General features: G+C 50.0%; 1 protein-coding gene across 1 annotated transcript; it reads left to right on the top strand.

Moving 5' to 3' along the window:
* Positions 1–818: 818 nt before the first annotated feature.
* LOC119392027 (cholinesterase 1-like) lies at positions 819–12,937 on the top strand (the record flags this gene model as incomplete). Its single annotated transcript, XM_037659662.2, has 2 exons — positions 819–1,222; positions 11,941–12,937. Coding segments are annotated over exons 1-2 (1,041 nt in total), but the record flags the coding sequence as incomplete, so codon positions are not given.
* Positions 12,938–19,644: the final 6,707 nt, after the last annotated feature.

Here is a 19,644-nt window from a genome sequence, read left to right as displayed (position 1 = left end):
TTAACCCTATATGCCCATACTCAGAAAAAATGACAAACAGATATTTTTTCCCAAAAAAGTGTACTTCTACCCTCAAAAGAAAGCACAAGTTCTGTATTTACTGCCAGGTAAAACGCAACACTGTTTTCCAGCTGTCCTATACATATAGGACACTGGCCATTAGGGGTGCTATGTGTGGTGTGGCAAGCCTTGAAACATTTCAAGTGCACACCGACATGGCACTTCTTCCTCTGCATGATGCCTTTCATACAAAGCACGCGTTTTCCAGGAGAAAGCGGTCGGCACGTGGCAGCATGAAAAGCAAGCAATGTCTAGGCTTGCACACGTTGACAATGACAATAATAATAATATCTGGGGTTAACGTCCCAAAACCACGATATGATTATGAGAGACGCCGTAGTGGAGGGCTCCGGAAATTTCGACCACCTGGGGTTCTTTAACGTGCACCTAAATCGAAGTACACGGGCCTCAGACATTTTCGCCTCCATCGAAAATGCAGCCGCCGCGGCCGGGATTTGATCCCGCGACCTTCGGGTCAGCAGTCGAGCGCCATAACCACTAGACCACCGTGGCGGGGCTACGTTGACAATGAGGCCAGCTTGATGTGCTGTAAGTGGCGCTAGTCATCAGCTAAAGAAATAGCGATGTTCGAGCGCATCAATTAAGCTTCCTATATGTAGGACACTGGGAACATATGGGTTAAGTGTAATCTCTGAGGTATAGCATTGTTGACTCTGTCTGTTGCTATTGTAAGTGGGAATGCTTCATGTCAAAAGTTCGTTTCGCACTTTTTCCTCTGCCAACCAAACACAGTGGTCGCTGCGGTAATCGGCATCGTTTTGCTCGTCACCCTGATCATCCTTCACCGGAAAGCTGAATCGCACGCGAAGGCCCACGAAGGAAGCGGCGTCGAGGAGGACCTGATAGTGTCCACCAATCTGGGGCTCATCGAAGGCGTGGCGCTGCAGGTGCTCGACAAGAAGGTGCTGGCCTTCTACGGCGTGCCGTACGCTCGACCGCCCGTGGGTGCTCGCCGCTACCGCGTGCCCCAGCGCCACGCTCCGTGGAAGGCCACCTTCAACGCCACCGAGAGAGAAGACGTGCGGTGCGCGCAAATCGCCGGCGGCGAGTACTTCGAGCCACAATCAAACGCGTCTGCCGAGGAGGACTGCCTTCACATGGACATCTTCGTGCCCAGCAAAGCCTACGACCGAACCTCTAAGTAAGCCAATTCCACTCAACGAGTGTCGTAATCCGAGCTAGTTGGTGGGCCCACAAACTTAGATACTCCATAAGAAAAAAAATCGAGGATTTGGGGAGTACTTTTGCAACAGAACAATAATCTTCATCTTGTTTGCTCGCGTTTCTTTCCTTGAAAACTCGGCTCTCGCCACTTCTCTTTCAAGAATGCTATGTCATGCTGATAGCGCGCTCGCCGTTCTTGACCAGAAAGTGCTCGGCTCGCGGTGATGACGCACGGAAGGCACGCGAAGTACATGATGACTATAATTGCGTGGCAGAAATATTTCCCAAATACTCGATTTTTTGTTAGAGTGTATACTCTAAAAATAACAGCACCCTTTCGGGAGTTTCTTAGTCCCACAACAATAATCGTCGTCCGGTTTGTTTGAGCTTCCTTTCTTGATAACTCGGCGCTCGTTTCGTTACTATAAGAATGCTGTCACATTTCTACGCGCAGCGCTTAAGCAAGGAAGGCGCGCAAGATAGATTACTATACTATTATGTTCTTGGCCAAAAGGGTCCCAAATGGTACTGTAGACGTCCAGGGCGTTGGTTGCGCGATGATATTGCGTGTTCACAAGTAAAGAAAGACAAAGGCACGTCTACAATAAGAACTCGTATATTTAAGCAAAGCGCTGCGAGGCGAACGAGGCAGCAGCGACGGGGCGACTGGCGTAGCTTCGGCCTGGCGGCTGTGTTTACAACACCCGGCCGACCCGGCCGCCGTAACTCGAGTTCCCAGGCCACTCTCCGTGACCGCACAGTAAACACAACACGATGCGAACGTGGACTCCGAGCGCCGAGCACGCTCGCTCGGCGCGGTTGCTATATAGGCCCCCCGCTAGTGAAGGAGCCCGCTGAAAGGAGGGAGCCTGAACGATACAGAGCGACGCTCCCTCGTTGCAGTGGTGGGAGGAGGTGAAGAGTGCGATGAAGTGGTGGGAACGGAGGCGGAAGGTGTGGCGCAATCTGGAATACCACGGGGCAGTGGGTCCTCGACGATGGCTGCTTTAAGGCGGTCGATAGACACGGTATCATGACGACCGTTCAAATCAAGCGTGTAGAGCTTCTCATGGCGCTTGATGACGCGGTAAGGTCCATCGTAAGGGCGCTGCAAAGGCTTTCGGACTGCGTCGCGGCGCACAAACACGTGTGTCGCCGTTTCCAAGTCAGGAGAGATGTAGGTAGGAACACTGTGTTTTACGCGAGGTTGTGGTGCAGAAAGACTGCGCATAGCGGAGCGCAGCTGCACCACATACTCGGTTGGATCAGGGCAAGGCGAGGTAGTTGAAGCATCAAAAAATTCTCCAGGAAGGCGGAGCTGTGAACCATAGGTCAGTTCGGCAGGTGTACACTTGATGTCTTGCTTTAACGTCGTCCTAAGACTAAGCAAAACAAGTGGCAGTGAAACTGTCCAGTTGACCGTGTCGGGTTGCGCCTTCAAGGATGCTTTCAGGGTCCGGTGAAAACGCTCGACCATGCCGTTAGCGATGGGGTGGTATGCTGTTGTGCGAATCCGCGAACTTCCCAGCAAAACCATGAGCTTCTTGAAAAGAGCAGACTCGAACTGTCGACCGCGATCGGTGGTGATTGTAGAGGGAACGCCAAAGCGTGACACCAACCCGATACAAAAGCTTTAGCGATTGTTTCGCTTCTTATGTCGGGAATGGGAAACGCCTCTGGCCACCGAGTAAAACGGTCAATGCATGTCAGCAGGTAGGTGTTTCCATCCGATGGAGGCCATGGTCCGAGGATGTCCAGATGAACTTTATCGAAACGTTCTGAAGGCGGTGTGAAGGTGCCGTACGGAGAGCACGTATGGCGATAAACCTTGGACTGCTGGCACTGCAAACAACTACGGGTCCAAGCACGAACGTCTTTGTTAATTCCCGGCCAGACAAAACGCTGGGTGATAAGGTGTTGAGTAGCGCGGATGCCAGGATGGAAAGGGTGTGCAAGGAGTCAAAAAAACATGGATGATCCCTCCGTCATAGGAATCGGTATAACACGAAAGTGAAACGTGTCTTCACAGAAGTAGTGCTTATTGTGTAGTGATATATGAGAGCTTGTACAATGTTTATTCGTGTTTGGCAGCTCTAGCACCGTTTGACGTGATGCACCCATGTTGACAGCATGTCTCTATCGCGACGACTAACGCCCATGATCATTATTAAACCGTTATGGTAGCTGACGGTGTGAACATATATTTGGACACAGCGAATCGTGAATCCCGCGTAAGGATGATATCAGCAAGCTCATAATCAACACTGGTACCCGGTATGCGCTTCTTCAAAGCGTATTCAATTAAGGAGAGAAACGGCACGGTGTGCGCTTTCTAGTAATGGGTAGCCGACGCTTGTGCTCATGCATACATAACACACACTGCGCTTCAGCAACACGGCCGGGAGGTAGAGGTTCGTAGCCTGAGCCGCAAACGCGTGCGTCCCGCTGGCCTCTGTCTCGCAGGCGCGGCACTCGCTCCACCAAGGCACGACATTCGCCCGTCGAAATCGCGTCCTTTCTGCAACGCATATTGCAGCAGTTTTGTTAGTCGGTGCTCTCGCAATTGAAGCAGTCGGCCGCGGAGAAATCCGTTGGTGCACGTGGAAACTGCACTACTCCGATGAGCCGACGCACGCTAACACGAAGCCAAAGGCAAAGAACGTAACTGCGTCAAGGGCGCCTCGGCAACGCCAGCGCGGCCAGTCTACCCCTCTGGTATCGAGACGCTTTAACCATGACCTCCGATATCACGTGCAATCTCGGAGTAAGCGCTAGTAAGTGTCGATCTTCAAGCATTACTTCTGTTCACATCTCACAGACGGCAGCACCGCCCCGCTCCGCCCGCCGCGAAAGAGAGTGTGAAAGATATAAGGCGCGTTCGCGCCGTGTCTAGCATCTCCCGAGTTAGGTTACTCGGTAGGGTGTCGGCGCTTGCCGTCGCGGCCGCAACGTCGTGGGTTCGATTCCCAGCGGGGTATCTTTTTCTTGGTTTTTTTATTTCTCACCTGTTGGCGTCCATTTTATCAACGTCATCCGTGACGGATGTACTTGGTGGACCCCGGCATAAAACACTTTCGTGTTAAAACAGCCGACGGAATCGCTCGGAACAACTGGCCGAGGGTTGCCGGTAGACATGTCGCACAAGATAGGAACGGTGCAGGACGGAAGGGTTACTTCACGAAACCTGGTGTTCCAGGGGATAGGCGAAGTTTAGCGATTTCTTCGTCTTGTGCTTGCGCTGACGCTAGGGCGCTGAAATCGACAGTTGCCGGCGCTGCGGCACAAGATACGGAAGCCGTCAGGCGAGAAAGCGCATCGGCTGCAGCATTCGCAGATCCCTGCACATGCCTGAGATCGGTTGTGAATTCCGCGATGTAAGCGAGGTGACGACTCTCACGGGGCGAAAATTTGCTGCTTGCAGACTTGATGGCAAACGTCAATGGCTTGTGATCCGTGGCGATGAAAAAACATCGGGCTTCAAGGAAATGCCTGAAGTGGCGCACACCCATATAAGCAGCAAGGAGTTCACGTCCGAAAGTGCTGTAGCGGCTTTCTGTGGGTGACAACTTGCGCGAGAAGAATGCCAAAGGCTGCCACGATCCGTCAACGAACTGTTGTAAGGTGGCTCCAACTGCCACATCCGACGCGTCGGTCATGAGGCACAGTGGAGCGTCTGGTGTTGGGTGAACAAGCAGGGCGGCGTCTGCGAGCTCTGTCTTAACAGCTTCAAAGGAGCTTGATGCATTCTCAGACCACGTAATGGAAGTACACTTCTTCTTCTTACCCTGAAGCAGGTCAGTAAGGGGTCTAATCAGGTCAGCACAGCGGAGAATGAAACGCCGATAGAAATTGATCAGTCCCAGGAACTCGCGCAGTTGACGCAAAGAAGTTGGCTTTGGGAAGTCTCGAACAACTTGCACTTTGGAAGGGAGTGGCCGGATTCCATGACAATCAACGTGGGTCCGAGAAAGTCAAGTTCAGGCACGCCGAACGTACACTTGGTTTTGTTGACGATGAGGCCGTACTCGGCAAGGCGTTCGAAGAGCTGTCGAAGATGGGAAAGGTGTTCGTCTGCGTTGCGGCTAAAGATGAGGAGATCATCGATGTACGCAAAGCAGAACGGCAGGCCTCGGGTGACTGTCTACAAACCGCTGGAATGTTTGAGCGGCGTTACGGAGCCCGAAGGGCATCCTCAGGTATTCAAAAAGGCCGAAAGGTGTTTGACAGCAGTTTTGGGAATGTCCGAGGGTTCGACAGGTATCTGATGATACGCCTTGACCAGGTCAATCTTCGAAAAGATGGTTGCTCCATGCAGTGGTGCTGTGAAGTCCGCGATGTTAGGCAGTGGGTAGCGATCAGGAATGGTAAGCGCGGTAGTCGCCGCAGGGTCGCCAGTCACCTGGGGACTTCTTGGGCACCATGTGCAGCGGAGAAGCCCAAGGACTTGATGATGGTCGCACAATGCCAAGTTCGAGCATATGATCAAATTCAGCTCGGGCAACCTTGAGTCGATCTGGTGCGAGGCGTCGTGAACGACCATGTACAGGTGGCCCTGAGGTTAATGTGGTGGGTAACATCGTGCTTGACAGGGCGCAGAAAATTGGACGGGCGAAGCAAGCTTGGAAAGTCGTCGAGTAACTGTTCGTGCACTGACGAAGGTGGCTTGTTGATAACTGCGGTGATGCCGGTTGTTGACGCTATACCTTGCACCGTTAGGTGTGTCTTAGCATCGACAAGGCGCTTGCGGGAGATGTCCACGAGCAGGTCGAAATGACGAAGGAAGTCCGCTCCGAGAATTGGGTAAGAAACGTCCGCTACGAGGAAAACCCAACGAAAACGCGACGGAGTCCAATGTTAAGCGTGAGAGCGCGCTCACCGTAAGTCATGATGGTGGTCTGTTGGCGGCTTGCAGCGTAAGTGCAGATCGGCGATTCTTCGGGAATGCGGGTGAGGGTGGAACAACGCTAACTTCGGCTCCCGTGTCCACGAGGAAACGGAGCCCTGATGTCTTGTCCAAAACGAAGAACAAGCGGCTGCTTGCTGGACCGCCACCACTCGCCGCTTCTAGTGGTGAGTCGGAGCGTTTCCCGAGAAAGTGCAGGGAGATGAGCACTTTCGGGGCGGCTGCACCAAAGGTCCGGTACCAACACTCGCCGGGATGCGGAGACTGTGATGAGGAGCGCCGGCGGGAAGAGGAGCGGCGGCGTGACGAGGATCGAGAGCGCGCAGACAGGGTAGCTATCTGAGCGGAGAGCTGTTCGATCTGGCTGCGAAAGTCGTCGCGTAGGGCGTGCAGGTCTGGTGGCGAAGGGCGAGATGCCTCACTTGTTGTGGAAGTGGTCGCGATCACTGACATAGTTGGGGAGTCGAATTCCATCACGGAATCGGCAAGCTGCGCGAGCTTTTCCAGCGACAAGTCCGCTGCAGCGGCGAGCACCATGCGGACGGTCGAAGGCAGGCGCTGTAGGAGGAGCTCTCGTAGCAGGTCCTGATTCAACGAGGTGGCTTTTTTACCAATAAGCTGCTGAAGACGGCGCAAAAGCTGTGAAGGCTTACGGTCGCCTAGTTCTTCAGCAGAAAGCTGTTGGAGACGCTGCCTCTCTGAAGACGAAGTGCGTTTCAGGAGCTCGGCCGACAACTTCTCATAGGGGTTCGTCTCCGGTGGGGCCAGAATGAGGTCTCTGATTTCGCTGGCGATCTCCGGTGGAAGCGCAGACACCACGTGGTGGAATTTTGATATCTGAGTCGTTACCCGGGCCGTGACAAACTGGCTGTTTACTTGCGCCAGCCAGAGAGACGGATCAGCAGGCCAGAATTGCGGAAGCCGAAAAGAGACGGCGGAGACTACTTGCGTCGCTGCAGGGTCGGGGGATGCTTGTCTGGAGTCGCCGGTGGTTTCCATCGTCATCGCAGCCAGGAAAATGATTGTAAAAATTTCGATAGTCCGTGGTCACCAATTTGTAGACGTCCAGGGCGTTGGTTGCGCGATGATATTGCGTGTTCACGAGTAAAGAAAGACAAAGGCACGTCTACAATAAGAACTCGTATATTTAAGCAAAAGCGCTGCGAGGCGAACGAGGCAGCAGCGACGGGGCGACTGGCGTAGCTTCGGCCCGGCGGCTGTGTTTACAACACCCGGCCGACCCGGCCGCCGTAACTCGATTGCCTAGGCCACTCTCCGTGACCGCACAGTAACAACACGACGATGCGAACGTGGACTCCGAGCGCCGAGCACGCTCGCTCGGCGCGGTTGCTATAGTACTACTATTTTCAGTGGAATCTGAAAACAGTCCAAAGTGCAAAGCAAGGATACGCAAAAAACAAACAAACAAACAAACAAACAAAACACCGAGGCTCTTTCACACAATTGTTAAGGCGATGCGAAGGCGACAGCCTGCGTGGCGATGCACTAAAGACTGAAATGTCATGTCAGGATCGCTTGGCTCGTCGGTTCTCGTTTCGTGCTTTTCGAGCCTATACTCGGCGTTGCATGCCTTCTTCAGCCTACCACACAGTCCGTTAAGCCCTTGCTCAACGTCTTCCGTCGCGCGCCCTTGCCGCGTTACTCCGCAGTACGAGTGAACTAGTATCCTCATAGGCGTGCGCAGGGTTCCGCATTAGGGGGGGGGGGGCAAAGGTTCGTCGCAGCGCCCCCCCACCCTACTAAGTCAATGTATGGGGCAGATTTTGCGCCCCCCCCTCCTATGCTACTAGAAGGGTCAATGTACGGGGCAGATTTCGCGCCACCCTCTTAGGTGATTAGGGGGGGGCCCCCCCCCCTGCCTCCCCTGTGCGCACGCCTATGAGTATCCTTATCCGATAGTAGGCCGAGAAGCGAACGCATAGCTCCCGCGCATCGATTCACGCCTGAGAGTTCATGGGATATCTGTCGTACTGTTTTGTGCTCCCGCCGTGATTTCGTTCAAGGCCACATTTGCATTAGACCTGTAAGGTTTTCCCCTTAATAAAAGGGCACACAGAGACGTTTTATTTGCGCTGGCCCTCTGTTTTGCGCTTCATAGCTAATGACAATGCATCTGCTCTCCGAAATAGTATCTGCTCAATATGGCTTGTGGAGCGTTATTCCTGGTAGGCTTTGGTAATACAATCATCACCTAGCGAGTCATGCCGATTTTTAAGCGCTTCCTTGAGAACGAGCTGGTGGATTGTGAACACAAAAAGCCGAAAGGTACGAAGATGCCGTTGCTATGAGTAACATGTGGTCGTACCCAGGATAACGCGAGAGAATCCTGCGTAAACCACAGCTGTTGGTGATTGCATGAATGATAATTTTTGACCCGCACACCTGTATATGGTGCAATAACGACAGACCGCCACTGTTTCAAGTATCGCGGGAGCGTTCTCAGAAACCGCAATAACTTGCAATACACACGCGAGGTAGAGCTAGCCATCGAGACCCTTGAGTTTCAGCAAGTACTTCTGCAACAAGACCGTAAGACAGGTAGGGCCGCTGGAGTCATGACTCCAGTCACCGCGCTTAGTCCCCTAAATAATAGATTGTCCGTCAAGATCCGCTCGGAAAGACCGTTCTTGGTCTCTTGTGAACTTGCGCCATATCTTTCCGGCTGGAGAATGCTTCACTACCCCAATTTTGATATTGTGTGAGATCCCAAATTTCGTTAAAATTAGTTCTGGAGCTGTTATATACCCAAACTTTTCATGATTAGGAGGCACACCAAGTTGAATTGATGTTAAACCCCACTTGATCATTACCGGCTTTCTTTAACCACCCTTTTTTCTTTCGCAAAAACATGAACATGCGACCGATGCAGTCCATATGGGGTCTGCGACATTTCGTCGGTGCAACGCCATTGCCAATGGGCTGCTGTCCAATCTATGGAGAAAATTCTATAGCACCATCAACACTCGCTTTAAATCAGCCTTCATATTTTGCCGATTTTGTGAACAGAATGAGCTTTCACTGCTTCTGCTGTGCTACTCTTTGCAACTCTCTTTTAACATGCCGCTGCATGCTGTGAATCAGCCATATTGCAGTTATTGCATATTGCATCAGGTGATAGAAAAATGCGCGGAATACAACCAACCCCTATACATAGCCTTCATAGATTACGAGAAGGCATTTGATTCGGTGGAGGCATCAGCAGTCATGCAGGCACTGCGGAATCAGGGCATCGACGAACCCTATATAAACATAATGGAAGAAATCTACAGCGGATCCACAGCCACTATAGTCCTCCATAGAGGAAGCGACAGAATCCCAATAAAGAAGGGCGTACGACAGGGAGACACGATCTCTCCAATGCTATTCACCGCGTGTTTACAGGAGGTTTTCAGGGCCCTAGATTGGGAAGAAGTAGGCATAAGAGTTGATGGAGAGTATCTCAGCACCCTGCGATTCGCTGATGGCATTGCATTGATGAGTAACGCGGGAGACGAATTACAGCTCACGATTACTGAGCTGGATACGGAAAGTAAAAGAGTAGGTCTGAAAAAATATGCATAAAACTAAAGTAATGTGGAACAATCTTGGCAGAGAACAGCGCTTTGCGATAGGTGGAGAGACACTGGAAGTTGTAAAGGAGTACGTCTACTTAGGACAGGTAGTAACCGCGGAGCCGAACCATGAGAGTGAAATAACTAGAAGAATAAGGATGGGATGGGGCTCATTCGGCAAGCATTATCAAATCATGAATGGTAGTCTACCACTATCCCTCAAGAGGAAGGTATATAACAGCTGCATCTTACCGCTACTTACCTACGGAGCAGAAACCTGGAGACTTACAAAGAGGGTTCAACTTAAATGGAGGATGACGCAGCGAGCGATGGAAAGGAAAATGATAGGTGTAACCCTAAAGGGGTGGTGTCATCAAATTTCGAGGCTATAACAAGTCTGTTGTGGGTTTTCTCTGTATGCAAGGACACTCCACACGAAGGGTCGGACACAGCAAACGTTTAGAATATATTTTAATTCACTTCCAAAGTGTACCTAAATGCCCATTCTTCCGATCGAAACCCATCGCTAGCGCGCCAACTCTGACGTAGCTCTATAGGAAAGGCAACGAAAGTTGTAGTGACATCACACCAGATCTGCTGTAGTGACGTGAGTGACCTCCGGACCTCCGCCACCTCCGCAACGTACGTACCGGCTGTAGTGAACTAGAATATATTCCAGTTCACTACAGCGTGAACTAGAATACTAGTTCACTACAGCGTGAAGTTATAGTGAACTAGAATATATTCTAGTTCACTATATACCGGCAAAGCATCGGTTGTTACATCACTCGCCGAGTTTCGATCGCTTCCTGGCTAAGTGGCGTCACAGCCTTGCGTGGTCACGTGACCAGCCTCCTACACTTCTACTCACTGCCACACCTCGGCGCCAACCGAAACCGAAGTGTCCACATCAAAAGGCGATATTAAATTATTTAGCGTGAATACATGAACCTGGTGCGTGCATCATGCTTCCTGGAGCTATAGGAAACGCTTACAGCAAAGAACGCGCAAGCCACAAACATGGTGGCACCACCCCTTTAATAGACAGGAAGAGAGCAGAGTGGGTCAGGGAACAAACGGGGGTTAAGGATATCATAGTTGAAATCAAGAAGAAGAAATGGATATGGGGCGGGCACGTAGCACGTCGGCAGGGTAACCGGTGGTCATTAAGGGTAACTGAATGGATTCCAAGAGATGGCAAACGCGTGAGGGGGAGACAGAAAATTAGGTGGGTAGATGAGATTAAGAAGTTTTTAGGTATAACGTGGCAGCAGAAAGCACAGGACCGGGTTGATTGGCGGAACATGGGAGAGGCCTTTGCCCTGCAGTGGGCGTAGACAGGCTGATGATGATGATGATGATGCATGCTGTGAAAATAGAGCATTTCAGTTTTGGACCGGATATTGGCCATTGCGGCTATGAGTCGGCATCAGTTGTATGTAAGTCATACGAAATTCAATCGTGTGTAATAATTAACACAACAAAAGTCGCAGTTTAGCCACAAGGGTGAAGGAATGAATGCGGTAGCAACAAATTGGAATGTTATACGACGTGAGGCAAATGGCTTCAGGAGCCACAGTTCGGCCTGAAAGTCGAAATATCGATTGAGATGAGAAAATAGTAGACCGGTACACGAAGTAAGGATAAGCAGACCTCATGGCGATGCCAACGGCAAAATTGCGCCTGGAGAGTCCATACAGTGGTTATCGCAATAGTATGCTAGCGTACGCTGCTGAGACTCGTGCGAGTGGTTAATGACTTATCATGCACTGAAGCGCCGCTAGATAGCAAGCGCCTTGGCTTCTGAACCAGCAGAAGTTAATGCTTCTGTAGAAGGCCGCCCGTCATCCACATTGTTGAGTTGAGATGCAGTGATTAGACTCATTCTGCATACAGAATGTTTCCGCAGTGTCGTTGAAACTGCTGGTTATTGCCGTATGCAGATATTGCATTCGCTAGAAATATTATGTCTTCCAAGAACTACAGGAGCGACTGAAAACTTTCAATGTGTTAAGGAACCACTAGTTTGGAAGAGATTACGAGCACTAGTGCAGCATGATGCTGAAAGCACGGTACCGTTTTGCTCTCTAAGTAATGAAATAGAGCCGTTGCACCTTCACCACGTTGAAACTTGTGTCTACTGTTATCCCTTGCCGATATACTTGAAAACTAGTTCCGCGATTTTTGATCACGTCTGGCTATCGGCGCTTTTGTATGCAGAGCCATCGTCGTGGTGCTGCACGGCGGCGGCTTCCGCAAAGGTTCGAACCGCCACCCTCTGTACGATGGCCGTTGGCTGGCCGCCTTCGGCGACGTCGTCGTCGCCGTGCCCAACTACCGTCTAGGCCCGCTGGGATTCCTGCGCACCGGTGAGGGAACGCCAGACGCCACCGGAAACCAGGGACTCTGGGACCAGCTGCTCGCTATGCAGTGGATTCGCGCAAACGCGGCTTCCTTTGGCGCTAATTCGGGCAAGATTACGCTACTGGGCGTGGACAGCGGTGCCATCAGCGCAGGTCTGCACCTCCTGTCGCCGCTGAGCCGGCAGTACTTCGAGCGCGCAGTTCTCGCAGGTGGCAGTCCTTTCATCATGAGCCGCTACAGCGCGTTCGCCGAGCTGGACGAGCTGCGCGAGCTAGCTGCCACCGTGTGTAAGGATCCATCAGCGCATCCATTCGCGGTAGTGGTGAAGGACGAGCCGTCCCTGAGGAAATCGTCGATGTCGTGCCTTCGCGCAGCCCCCGCCGAACACATCGTTGACAACCTGGATGAATTCAACGGCGTGAGCGCGCGGCCCTTCGGTCCCATCTACGGTGCGAACGACAGCGCTGAGGACGACTTCTTCCTACCGACAGCCGCTGGAGACTCTTACCTCCTTCCAGACGAAGAAGGAGTCGGCGGGCCCTTTGGCGGCAAAGCGTTGGTCCTCGGCTATACGTCTAACGAGGGCGAGTATTTTCTGCGCCAGTTCGTCGATCAGTGGGATCTAGAGAGCGCGGATAACCTGCCTAGACCTCTGGTGCGTCTGCTGCTCGACAGGCTGGTGCTCCACTTTTTCGGCGAAGAGCAGATGAGGAAGCTCAGCGAGCTGTATTTCGGTGATTTGCTCGCGGACAACGACAGCTCGACCTTCTCGTCGGCCGCCGACGCCTACTTGCAGGCCGCGTCGTTTCTTGGTGATGTGCTCGTCAAGTGTCCCGCAAGAATGATGGCGGAACTCGCGTCTGCTGGAGGCGCGAACGTTTACCTATACGAACTCGATTACAACGTCAACTCGCTCGCTCTGGACGAGGGAGCCGGGTTGCGGGGCCGCTGGTCCGGTGCGCCCCACTACACCGACGCGCTCTTTATGCTGGGCTTCTTTCTCGGTCGAGGTTTAGAGGCCGATAACCACGCCCTTTCAACCAGCCGCCGCATGATGGGCAAAGTGGGCGCTTTTGCCCGAACAGGGTACGTTGCGTCTGCTTGCAACTCGGTAATTAGGAAGGTGAGATAGACTAGCAAACACATATGCTCGCATGATGATGGTTTGCTTAGATTTAATGGCGCAAAGGCCAAGTATGGCCGAATAGCACGAAGGCAACAGTTTCAGTGCAGTTATTATGAATTACAATGTGTAAATTTGACGTTGCCGTAAAAGGGCTTAAAATAGTTGTTCTGAGTGGCGCAATATATACGTGCCCATAAATCAGATTTCCACATATGTATACTATAGTCTTATCACTCTTTAGCTTAAACACTTTTTAGAGTAGCTTGGTAATTAGGAAATACTTAAAAGAGAATTTTCCGCCTAACTTAATCGCAGTTCAGCGCACCTTGTACTGCGATTACATTCACAGCACAGTCTCTCACAAGGCATTGCGGCGATAATACGATACCTCTGGTGTAGGCACCTTATTTTTACATGCAAGAGTCCTGGTGAGGCAGCACTGCCTAGTACTGCTGACACGTTTCAATGTTTGGGTCTTTAGTAATGCATTTTCTTATATCGAATGCTTGACGGTCACTTCGCTGTACTGATATCGTCTCACGTCGCTGTAAGTGTATTATGTATGGTGCTAATTGACACGGTCGATTACTGTACTTTTCGCTCTAGCTCGTTTAACTGCTAGAAGCAATGTAACGTTGTAAAATAGGGGATTGCCATGTGTAGCCTTTAAGTCCTCTCTCACCTAATTTTGTGTTTAAAAAATGAGCCCTCAACGACAAACTCTCTAAATCTACTAAACTAGAAATTCTCTAAGTACAATCACACTCATATGGCTTTCAAAGACTGCAAAAAGCCTTCGACCCAGTAGACGTATGGCACGTTTGAGTTGTGGACACCGCCACCAGCGAGCCGCGGAGTCGTCGATGCCCGAAAAGCGGCGGGGAAGTCCACGGCTCCCGGAATGCCGGCAATCGGTGTCGAAGCAGCTCGGGGGAGAGTGGCACCCCGCTGCGCGCACGCAGTGATGACCGCGCACCGCGCTCGCGAGGCCGTCGGCTGGTATCGAATGAAAATGTTAACATTTTCAAGCTCCCTGTCAATTCAAGAATATTTAGCTAAAAGAATTATGTAGGTATCTTCAGCCGTTCGAAAGTTATGAACATTTTTCCAACCAGTCCTAGACGCATTCCAAACCGAAACTGAAGGTTCTTATTCCACAACACCTGCAATCTCGTCATAATTGTCACTCCGTATACATATTACGTAATACTAAATTGTGTAAGTACGTTGTAAAGCTTGTGGGCAATGTGTTTTCGATTTAGTTAAAGATTTCCACTACGCGGCTTCGGCACTCTGTTGTTTACGTTGCGCGCGTTTTCGCTCCGCTGTCTGTGCTTTTTCGTACGCCATTTCGATCTCTTGGACCTGGTTCTGGGCTTTCAAAGAGAAAGTTGTAGTACTCCGTGAAATATGGCGTAGTATAGGACGGAAAAGAAGCGTGAACGCAAGAAACTGGGGCATCGATATACCAAGCATGGACCCACTGTGGAGCATATGGATAACAGTCAGCTGGAGACGCAGAACTATTGCTAGAAAGAAGGTACATGCTTCGGCTCACTCAAAAGGAGATTGTGCCGCATCGAGGAAGGTCCTAAGGTATGAGCTTGGTTAATATCAGACATATTGAAAGTTTGTTTATTACATAGACTTTCGGTTTAAATCTTTAAAGCCATTTTTCTCAAAACATGATTATTTGCATCCTACAGTTACGCTAACAGTGATAACGTTTCTTCAAATAAACATTTTCACAGAAAATTTCGCGTGCTATAGGCGGAGCTAGGCATTAAAGCGCAATGATTGAAAATGAGCGGTAACTTTTTGTACTATGGCCAATTGTGTGTAAAACAGTCCTGAGAAATATCAACTTTATCAGTATTTTAAGATAATGCGCCATAGCTTAGAGATGTGGTGATCGTGGACGTTAGATGCACAGGATATTGTCCTCACTACGTGTCGCCCTGCCAAGTCGCGTTTCAATGACACCAAACATTTTGTAGTTAGGACTCTTGGCGCAACATGCATATTTCGGCCCATTTGGTTTTTATAAATGTCATTTGTTTAAATTTACCTAAGCACTATAAGCCAGAACCATAACTGTAACTTTTGAACTACAACTGTAAAATTTTTTTCTCGAAGGTGGTGACTTACCTTAACATTGGGTTGGAGATAAATATTTTGGGCTGAGTACGTTGGCTTGAAAGTCAGCGGCCAGCTGAGGATCTCACAGACGACACAGGGCGCGAGATCCATTCGAGACACAACCTTTGCTGGCTGAAGGACTAAGACAGCTTGTCGCCGCTACCGCCTCGGGGCTAGACTTGCTGCGCGTGGCGCGGGCGTATGATGATGAATAGAGGCCGGCATTAGAAAAGAAACGGCGAAGCAATGAATGCGATAGCAACAAATTAGCACGTCACACGAAGAAAGGCCAGCATTTCGAGCGCTGCTGAAGCACAAATGACGCACGAAAAGAACACACACAAAACGAGCGCGAACTAACAATTGTCACAGCTCAACACTTGCAACGCGCTGCTCACACACGAAACAGGACACATGAAAAGAGCACACATGGTATACAGAGGACGAGCGCGACCTAGCAACTACCACGGTTGTTACTTCAACGAGCCCCTACTTTGGCTCTTCCAGCTAGCAGCTCACTCCTTTCGCAAACGCGGCCGCTGCAGTGAGCGAAGTGACCTTCGTGTGGTCTATAGCTTCAACACAAACTTTGAAGTGAATGTACAAGACGTACAAACCTTCGTCCTCAAATGATAAGCACGCGTGCACGGGCGACCACGCCCTGAATGTCAGTGTCGGAGGCTTACATCACAACTCCGGCTAAACACTAGAGAGATTTAGAAATTGGGACCCAAGGAGCTAGGGGACACGAAAAATTTGCGAGCCTGCAGGGCGCATGCGCAGAGCCCAGGCCACACTTGGGCACTTGCGCGCGCGTTGTGCCAAGACCCAAAAATCGAAAACTAGCGTGGGGTGCCAGCGAGACGACGCAGACGCAGCGCGGGCGATGATGCGGCATGGCCTGCGTCTCACATAATTTTAAAAAAGAAGTTCGGGGTTGGCAATCGTACTTTAGAATCTGCAACAGTATGTACATCGAGGTCAATTACTAACATGGGCACCTACCAGTGTGAAGAAAATTCACCGAAGAATAAGGCTGGGTAGCGCGCATGCGGTAGGCATTTTAACTCATACGGGCCACTTACTGCGGTCCATAAAGCGGAAAGCGTAAAAACGTTGCACTTTGTCAGTACTGACATCTGGGGCGGAAACTTGAAGAATTCCAAAGAAAGTTCAGCAGAAGTTAACGAACACGCAGTGTGCGATGGAAGGGGAAATTACAAGCGTGACATTTTGAGGTAGGTATACGACAACGGGGTGCACCAGAGAACGAGCAGAGGTAGCCGGTATCCTAATTTGCTGTAAGGAAAAGGAACCCTACGTACTCGTAGTGTTAATTTAACAGCGCATTTAGTTGGGTCAACCGTTAATGCGGGGTTGCGGGCTATGAGTGTGCTTAAAAACATCGAGGGATAAACGTCTGGATCAACACCTGGGAACATGGGCCCTTTTTTGCGCACTGCGAGCCATCACTGCTGCATTACTTAATGAGTTACTCTAACTTTAATCTAACAACTGACTTCCTCTCTGAGGCAATGACACTAGTCTGCCTCAGAGTTACTTCTCCAATGCCCTAAGAAACTGCGCCAATGTTCGACTTGAGTAAATTTGTTATTGCTCTCGCTGCGGATGGCCCTACTGAGTCTAGGACCAAGTGTACAACATAACCTGATTTCGCCTGAGGATAATTCGGAGATCCATGTGCAAGTGGTTGATGATCGCCAGTGCTCCAGCATAAGAGCCTGAACCGCGTGGAGGTTGATACAGTGCGCCTGGGTGCCCCGGTACTGTTGAGGGGCCAGCAGTATCCGGTTCCAAGTTTTCCGTGATAGGATAGTGTACCGCTGCTGAGATCCGGCGTGATGTTAGACGAGCCTTTGATGTAGGTCAGCAATCTCGCGGCGGAGACCCGCGATCTGTTCACGGTAAGCTTGAGCAGCACCGCGTTCTACTGCTGCATCAGCCCTTGAATCTGCACATAGACTAGTCGGTTCACAAATCCTGGGAGAGTTGTAGTCGCGCGACGTCAGCGACAGACAATTCTCGGAGTCATACATGTAGGTGGTGATTTCCTCCTAAATGCGTTTTACCCGTCTTTGTAATGCATCCCGAGAGCAGCGCTTCTAGCTAGTACAGTACAGTACAGGTTGCTGTCGAAGTTTATGAGCTGCCACCATTGTCATTTGTCGTCAAGTGATTGTTTCCGCATCTTGTTTCAATTTGAGAGCTGTCCTCGAATTAGCTGTGACTGTGTCAGACGGCTCTGAAAATTCCTCACTCTAAATTTGTGGCGATGCACCACTTGTTGCGGCCGCTTGATCAGCCTCTGAAACATTTTGTAACTGATTAGAGGCGATATCCGACTGCGAGGGACGATCGCTCATGGTTACTGATTCGGGCATGAGCCTGTGATGAATGTTTTTATAAACAGTGGGTATGGCCCATAGTGGCACATACATCCGTAGGCGTTTGCTTCAAGGGACCGACAACTGCCGCCCAGAATATGAAATGAGTTGACTCCACTGATATAAAGATTGCCCGTCGCATTGACTCAAACCAACCCTGTTTTTTTTCGTGAGCGATGGATTTATATTTTAAATGCGAAGCATTTCTTAGCGAACTTCTACGACTTTCGGCGTATCTATCTATCTATCTATCTATCTATCTATCTATCTATCTATCTATCTATCTATCTATCTATCTATCTATCTATCTATCTATCTATCTATCTATCTATCTATCTATCTATCTATCTATCTATCTATCTATCTATCTATCCGCCTACGACTTTGTGCTCTCCTGGCCGTTTCGTTCATGGGGTGTATACCAAAAGTGGTATGGCATAAGATAACTGTATGACAACATAAATGACTGGTCATAACATGAAAATCATGACATGCATGTCATGTACAGCGTGATCTATATACCACAGTCTTGGGGCTCTTGCGGCCGTTTCGTTAATTTGATATATACCAAAATTGGCATGGCTTGGCAAGAGTGTATGGCGAACATAACTAACTGGACTTGATATGAAAATCATGACACGCATGTCATGGACAGCATGACTTACGTGCCACGCTCATGGTGCGCTGGCGGACGTTTCGCTCGCTTGATATACACCAAAATTGGTATTGCGCGACCTCACTGTGTGACGAACATAAAGAGAGGGAGTTAATATAAAAATCATGACACGCATGTCATGTATAACATGACTTACGTGCCACGCTTTGGTGCGCTGGCGGACGTTTCGCTCGCTTGATCACACCAAAATTGGTATTGCGCGACCTCACTGTGTGACGAACATAAATAGCAGGAGTTAATATGAAAATCATGACACGCATGTCATGTATACCATGACTTACGTACCACGCTCATGGCGCGCTGGTGAACGTTTCGTTCGCTTGATATACACCAAAATTGGTATTGCGCGACCTCACTGTGTGACGAACATAACTAGCAGGAGTGAATATGAAAATCATGACACGCATTTCATGTATAACGTGACTTACGTACCACGCTCATGGCGCGCTGGCGGACGTTTCGTTCGCTTGATATACAGTCGTATGTTTGCCGATGACTGCGTAATCTACCGATCAGTAACCAACATTCATGACCGAACACTAATTCAGCATGATCTTAACAACATACAAACATGGTGTAACCGTTGGTTAATGAACTTAAATCCTAATAAATGTAAGCTTGTTTCTTTTTCCCGCCGCCGTAACCCTTTTGAGTTTACTTATTCCATCGCTAATGTTCCCATACAATCAGTTCAATCATTGAAATACCTCGGCATCACCTTGGCTCATGACCTGTCTTGGCGTCATCACACTACTAACATCATCTCGTCTGCTAATAAATCACTCGGGTTTCTCAGACGACACTTACGCCATACTCCGCCTCACGTCAAGACGCTTGCATACAAATCGTTTATCAGGTCCAAACTCGAGTATGCATCTTCCATCTGGAGCCCTCATCAATCATACATCATAAGAGAACTCGAATCACTTCAAAATCGGGCTACCAGGTTCATTCATTCTGCATATTCGTACGATATCAGCATATCATCTCTAAAGGCGGAATCAGGTCTGGAAACCCTTGCTTCACGCCGACAGTGTGCCACCCTCTCTCTTTTTCATATGTTTTATTTCAGTTCACTGAATCATCCACCGTACATCACGCCCCCTCCGCACATATCCCATCGCACTGGTCATCCGTTACAAGTCGCAATACCACGTACCCGGACCACTACATTCCAAGCCTCCTTTTTCGTAAGAGCAGCAAAAGACTGGAAC

Source organism: Rhipicephalus sanguineus, chromosome 4, assembly GCF_013339695.2.
Source record: "Rhipicephalus sanguineus isolate Rsan-2018 chromosome 4, BIME_Rsan_1.4, whole genome shotgun sequence".
NCBI lineage: Eukaryota > Metazoa > Arthropoda > Arachnida > Ixodida > Ixodidae > Rhipicephalus > Rhipicephalus sanguineus.
The sequence above is the reverse complement of the archived record's forward strand: the minus strand, read 5'-3'. Positions and strand labels throughout refer to the sequence as shown.